This window comes from Sceloporus undulatus, chromosome 7 (genome assembly GCF_019175285.1).
Source record: "Sceloporus undulatus isolate JIND9_A2432 ecotype Alabama chromosome 7, SceUnd_v1.1, whole genome shotgun sequence".
In the NCBI taxonomy this organism is placed as follows: domain Eukaryota; kingdom Metazoa; phylum Chordata; class Lepidosauria; order Squamata; family Phrynosomatidae; genus Sceloporus; species Sceloporus undulatus.
In genome coordinates this window covers 29,921,378-29,928,090 of record NC_056528.1, presented here as the reverse complement: position 1 = coordinate 29,928,090, position 6,713 = coordinate 29,921,378, and the positions used below count along the sequence as shown (strand labels likewise).

At 50.9% G+C, this 6,713-nt stretch overlaps 1 protein-coding gene and 1 pseudogene across 4 annotated transcripts; one reads left to right on the top strand and one right to left on the bottom strand.

Annotated features, from left to right (window-relative positions):
* Nucleotides 1-223: 223 nt before the first annotated feature.
* LOC121936571 lies at nucleotides 224-2,538 on the bottom strand (annotated as a pseudogene).
* A 1,691-nt stretch (nucleotides 2,539-4,229) lies between these two features.
* On the top strand, nucleotides 4,230-6,707 carry LOC121937285 (hepatocyte nuclear factor 1-alpha-like). Of its 4 annotated transcripts, XM_042480361.1 has the most exons (5): nucleotides 4,232-4,543; nucleotides 4,943-5,142; nucleotides 5,910-6,096; nucleotides 6,262-6,486; nucleotides 6,557-6,698. In XM_042480361.1, exons 1-4 carry the CDS (start codon nucleotides 4,398-4,400, stop codon nucleotides 6,473-6,475), a joined length of 747 nt encoding a protein of 248 aa, XP_042336295.1. In that variant the 5' UTR covers nucleotides 4,232-4,397; the 3' UTR covers nucleotides 6,476-6,486; nucleotides 6,557-6,698. The 4 variants fall into 4 exon arrangements, with proteins under 4 accessions (XP_042336296.1, XP_042336295.1, XP_042336293.1 ...); XM_042480362.1 differs by lacking the exon at nucleotides 6,557-6,698 and having other exon boundaries at nucleotides 4,230-4,543; nucleotides 6,294-6,454; XM_042480359.1 differs by having other exon boundaries at nucleotides 6,262-6,621.
* The last annotated feature ends 6 nt before the right edge of the window (nucleotides 6,708-6,713 follow it).

Sequence of the window (6,713 nt, the reverse complement as noted above, 5' to 3'; positions counted from 1 at the left end):
AGCCCTGATACCATGTCGGTGGAAGATGAGGGAACGGTCCTCAGCTGCCAGAGACCCAGACCTGCAAAGATGTCTTCCAGGCAGCCCACAATTTCTTGCACCCTTCGGTCCCGGAAGGCTCCTTCCCTCCTGCCCTTGTTCCTCCCCATCTCCCTATCCCACCCCCACTTTCAGTCCTTGAAGCTGTAATAGATGGCGCCTCCGGTTCCTCTCTCCATCTGAACTACTTGCAAGCCTCCCTTCCCGCATCGTAGGTCTTTCCGGTTTCATCGCGTACCTAGCGGAAAAAAGGGGGACATCGCGACCAATCCCTTCTAGCAACAAAGATAAAGACGCGAACGCGTCTCACTGTTTACTATAAATCTCACCCTTTTCCCCATTATGGACCCAAGTGGCTTAAGACCGGTACAATGAATCCAGCAACACACACTGCATACAGCAAAAAGGTTTTTTAAGATAGAGTAGCAAAAAAATGCACTCAAAACCAATTAAATAGCACACAGCTCCACACCGCGTCTCACCATCCAGCTGGTCCTACCTGCCCCCCCGTTCGCCGCGGCCATACTGCCGCCCTCCTTGAACCCCGCGTCCCAACTGTCCGGATGATCCGGCGGTCGTCCAGGCCGGGTTCCCATTGACTGTAGCGCAGGCGTGCTCAGCTTCTGCCTCTGTGTAGTATCTGGAAAGTTACTTACGGAAAACCTCAAAACTGTACGGTCCCAGGCACAATCATGTGTGAGGCCCACTACACTGGGTTCGTTCAGTACAACCTAACGACTGCAAGAGACCACAAGGGCCACCCAGTCAACCCCATTCCTACCACGCAGGAAACACAAAGCCCCCCAACAGAGGTCCTCCAGCCTCTATTAAAATTCCAACGGAGAGTCACCACTATCTGAGGACGCTCTTCCAGTGTTGAACAGTTCTTCCATCAGGGGACAAACCTGCCGATTTTAGGGAACCTCTTTTCCTGTAGCTTGCATCCACTGCTCTGAGGTCCTTTCTCTGGAACAGCAGGAAAAACAGCTGCTCCCTCCTCCATGGCCATCTCTTTAATACAGGGCTATCAACACCCTACCTTCTCCTTCCCCCGGCTCAACCTACCCAGCTCCCTACGTCCTCCCTCTAGGGACTTCATGGTTTCCAGACCCTCACCTTTGTGGAACCCCCCCCCTCTTCCTGCAGGCTGCATCCATGCTCCATGTCTCCTGTTTTCTGGAGCAGCAGAAAACAAGCTTGCTCCCTCCTCAATATGCACCCTTCAAATTTTAAACAAGGCTATCATACCCTCCTTAGCGTTCTCTCAAGCCTAAAACCATACCCAGCTCCCTTAGGTTTTTCTCTCATAGGGCTCATGGTTCCAAACCCTTCACCCTTTAGGTGGAATCTCTTTCCTCTCGTTTGCATCCAGTTGCTCCGTGTCCTTTTCCTCTGGAGCTGCTCCATCCTCAATATGACATCCCTTCAAATCTAAACAGGGCTATCCTATCATCCTTAACCTTTTTTTCACCATTTGGTGGCCTCCTTGGACACGCTCGTCCTCAACCTCCTTTTGACTGTTTGCCCAGAAGGTGGACAACAATTCCCAGATGAGGCCTGGCCAAAGCGGAATAGAGTGCCCTATGTCTTCCCTACTTAACCTTCTCTTCTCCAGACTAAACCTACCCAGCCGCTCCCCAAGTCTCTCCTCATAGGGCTTCAGGTCTCCAGACCCTTTCGCCCCTTTTTAGGAGTTTTTGGACACACTGGGTCTTCCAGGCTGAGAAGCCGGCGCGTGTCCAGAGGAGACCCCAAACTGGTGACGGGTCCGAAAACAATGAAGGCCTATGCCGCGACTAGACGCGGGGTCTCTTGCCTACAGAGATCACAGTCCACCACACCTGCAGCTGCAAGCATTAAGCCCAGGATCTCCACGAAGCGAAGCCCGCACGGGGTCTTCTTCACTTTGTCCAGCCCCATGATGATGCGCTTGGACATCCCCGCACTTGGAAAAGAGCCCGTGGATCTGCTCCTCCGTCGTGTCGACAGGACGGTTGCCCAGCTTAAAGCTGCAGGAGGCTTCAGGGCTTTCTCTTCGCGGTCAAGGTTCCCCTGGCAAAAAAAGGCAGAGAAGGAGGAAAGGCCGTCAGGGTCACCAGGACCTTCAGCATTTAGCACAAGCAGCTCAAACCGCTCTCCACAATGGCTCACCCCCACAAGCTAAAAAAACCCCCCAGGACCCACAGGCACTGAGGCACTGAGCCAGGCTCTAAAGGCATCAACTGGATTGTTCCTGGGTCAGGTTCCTTGTACAAAACTACAAATCCTTCCGTGGGACGGAGCCGTGGCGGCTACAAACTGCTGACGAACTGATTATTCCTGCAGTCCGGCTGCAGCCGTCTCCTGGTCCAGACCAGGGACCAGCTCCAGAAGACCACTGCGAACAATCCCGTTTGAGACCCACTTTAGCTGCCTTGGGCTCAATGCTAGGGACCTGGGAACGCCTAGCCTTCCTCTCAAAGAGCTCTGGTGCCACAATAAACTACCAACCCCAGGCATTCCCTAGCCATGAGCCAGGCCAGCCCTAAAGCGATCTCACAACTGGATTGCTTCTTCTGCAGTGTGTTTGACCTCGTCTGGCTGGGCAAGGGAAAAGGCAATTAATAACTCTGCTAAAGCAAGGGGAGGTTTCCTCCTCCAGGCGCGGCTCTTCTGCCCCATGTGCAAAGGGCCTGTCCTCCTCCTCCTCCTCTCTTTTCAGATCCGGAGAGCGAGGATGCCCGGCTGTGCCAGGAGCGCCTCCTACCCTGAATGCTGGGTCCCTGTATTCCGCTGTCCGCCATCAGAGTCCGCTGTTGGGCCTCAGCGTCGCCGCCAGGAGGCTCGACATCTCTTCTTCTATCTTCGTGGGCGCCCGCCGATGACGTCACGCACCCTCCCTCAACCTCGTTGCCGAGTCTCGAGGGAGGGGGTCCATTGGTCCCTGGCCGCTGTCGCTCAAAGTAGCTCCCGCCTCCTTCCAGGTCGCCTTGTTGGTGACCGTCCACGCTCAAGAGGGCGGGGGAAAGGGGTGCTCGTCCGGAGCAATCTTGCCCCGCAAGGGACCGGAGGTGTAGTTTTTCTCCCTCATTGAGGGGCCCGCTTATGGCTGGTTCCTAGTTCTCCCTGCGCGAGCAAGACGGGAAAGGGCGCGGAGCCATTTAGGCGGGAGTTTTGTCGTCGCCTTAACCCTCCGTTTCCCCAGGTGGTCACTCAGTGTTTCGCGCCCCATGAAGGGAGGGCCAGATAATTCCCAAATGTTACTTGAGAGTACTTATGTGGTGAATTTAACTCATAAACGACATCACATATGCAGAACACACACACATCCAGTATTTCGCCCACGAAGAAGGGGTGCATTCCAAAATGTTAAGTAAATCTTGAGTTACATTAACTAATTATTTAGTTGACTTTACTAAAATATCACTACTTACACAGACCCACATCTGTATTCTCTCGGCCCTCAGAAGAAGGGCCATTAAATGTTCATAGCACCTAACATAAAAGCGATAAACCCGCTTCCTGGACCCCACTGACATGAGTTTCCCAGCCATAATATTATATCATATACACACACACCCACACACACACCATATATATATATATCATACCCACACACACAAGCTCTAATGGAATCTAGTGGGTTGAGAGGAAAGTGGCCATGAAAAAAGGCAGCGGAAGCCATGCACGATGCAATAATGCCAAAGCATAACGAAAGAGCACTAGAATATCATATGAAATAAGCGTATTAGCATTTATTTTTCTTCTTTCCAAAGGTTTCCCCTCGTTAAAGCTAAAGACGAAAACGCATCTGGGACATAAAGGTGCCGCAGAAACTTCCAAATATCATCTCTTGGCCCATTGAAACGAAAAAACTTTGGACGTGATCTTAGTTGCATAACGAAAAGACCTAAAGGTTCCCTGAGCAGCTTAGTACATTGAAAGGCTCCATCTGTTATTTTACACGAATGGAGGAAAATTAGGGTTGCCTCGTTGTGTCCTTGTTTTGGCTAATACGTGTGCTGCGTTAAGTGCAGGGCTAGGACAAAATGATGAGAACGAAGCCGGTAGTATCTGATGTGGTGGGGCATATATATATATATATATATATATATATATATATATATATAATACTATTATAATATTATGTTATATTATAATATAAAATATATAATATAAAATTATAAACATATTATATTATAATAATAAAAATAATATAAAAGAAAACGCCACCATTTTCCGCGACGGGGATTTTTTGCATCGCTTCGCGGAGGGAAAATGGCGGAAACCAAACCGTGGATTTTTTTCTCCATCTCGTGTTTTTCGAATCGAGGCGAAACATTATTCCAGAATTAGACAATTTGGGAAAACCGGTTGTTATGAAACGCAGTGATTGTGACGCACCTTTCGCGGTCCAAGGTGGCGCCCAAATCCAAACATGGTGGAGGTTACGTCCTTACCTCGGTTCCTTCGAAGTCCAGTTCCTTAAACCTGGGTCAAAGACCGTTAACGTCGGCAGCGTCAGGTTCGGTACTGCGCAGAAACACGTTCCGCGCGGTTTTTTGTTTAGCGCTAACGGCGTCTTTGTATATTTGCTTTCCATTTAAATCCGCGATGCTGCTATAAATTATCAACCAGGCCCTTGTTCCCTTTGGGTTTATAACTAACTAACTGGGTTACTTATTGTTCAGGGAAACAAAAGGGAGGCGAGGAAGAACTCGAACTCAGAGCCTGGCGTGAAAAACAGCAAAATACGTATATATATCATATATATTACGTATATCTTAATAGGGGCCAATGCTGGGTCCGGAGTGTAGGTCCGAACCCTTGCAAACAGTCTGATGCCTCCGTGGTGGCGGACCGCCATTTTGGCGCTGTCCGGTCAGATTTTAATCCAGGTCTCACGCCATGCGTTTTTTCGTAGGGAGGACCCCTGGCGTGTGGCCAAGATGGTGAAGTCATACCTCCAGCAACACAACATCCCGCAACGCGAAGTAGTAGATACTACGGGTCTGAACCAGTCGCACCTGTCGCAGCACCTGAACAAGGGGACCCCCATGAAGACGCAGAAGAGGGCCGCCTTGTACACCTGGTATGTCCGGAAGCAGCGCGAAGTGGCGCAACGTAAGTATGGATCGCAAAATTTCGTCCAGCGGCGGTCTCTCGTCTAAAGGCTGTCCGAGGCTGGCCCTGCTTAGCATTCATAGATCAGGCTGGAAATTGGTTCCTGTGTGTATTTGCTTATGGAGAACCCATTAATAGGGTTGTATTAGGCAAGGAAGGCTGCTGAAATGTCGCTTGGTGGTCTCCCATCCAAGAGACGTCCGAGGCTGGCCCTGCTTAGCAATCGTAGATCAGGCTGGAATTTGGTTTCTGTGTGTATTTGCTTATGAAGAACCCATTAATAGGGTTGTTTTAGGTAAGGAAGGCTTCTGAAATGTCACTCGGCAGTCTCCCATCCAAACACCGTCCAAGGCTGGCCCTGCTTAGCAATAATAGATCAGGCTGGAATTTGGTTCCTGTGTGTATTGGCTAATGGAGAACCCATTAATAGGGTTTTCTTAACGAAGGAGGTCGTTTTTCAAGGTCCTGAAATATCGCTTGGCAGTCTCCCATCCAAAGACCGTCGAAGGCTGGCCCTGCTTAGCAATCATAGATCAGGCTGGAATTTCATTCCTCTATGTATTGGCTTATGGAGAACCCATTAAGTATTAATAGGGTTTTCTTAAGCATTGCTTTTTCCATCCTGCGGCGCTATTCAAAATGGCGGCGGGGCGTTTCCACCATTTTGGAAAATGGCGGTCATTGCGGAGCCAAAAGACAGTTCCGGTTTTGGACAACTGACTGCTCTTTTTGCGTCTCCTTTTTTGTTTGTTTGTTTGCGTCTTCAGAGTTCACACACGCCGGCCAAGGCATGATGGCGGAAGACGCGGCGGCGGAGGACCTCCCGGCGAAGAAAGGGCGCAGGAACCGCTTCAAGTGGGGCCCGGCGTCGCAGCAGATCCTCTTCCAAGCCTATGAAAGGCAGAAGAACCCCAGCAAAGAGGAACGGGAGGCTTTGGTAGAGGAGTGCAACAGGTGAGAGGGGCATTCTATGTATTCCTGCATGGCAGAAGGAGGGTTGGACTCAATGGCCCTTAGCAGTCCTTTCTGACTCTGGGATCCTATGTATTCCTGCATGGCAGAGGAGTGTTCTCTGTATTCCCGCATGACCGACCCTCCCAATGTTTCTCGGCAGAGCAGAGTGCCTTCAGCGTGGCGTATCTCCCTCTCAGGCCCAAGGCCTGGGGTCCAACCTGGTAACAGAGGTCCGCGTCTACAACTGGTTCGCCAACCGCCGCAAAGAGGAGGCCTTCCGCCACAAACTCGCCATGGACAGCTACAATGGGGCGCCGCCAGGCACTGCCTCCGCTACGTCCCTCCAGCCACCGCCGCCACCGCCATCGCTCTCGCCTAGCAAGGTCCACGGTGAGTCTCCATTTATATCCTTCAACGGACTGAGAAAGGCTATGTATAACTTGTTGTTTGTGTTATTTAGAGCAACAACAACAACAACAAAATGTCTCCTTCTCCGACTCCGGAATGAGGTACAACCAGCAAACGGTCAGCGAGAACGGACCCTCTGACGAAAACTCTGTCGCGACTACGCAAACCATCATGCACCAGGTGTCGCCCCCCGGGCTCTGTGCGTCTGC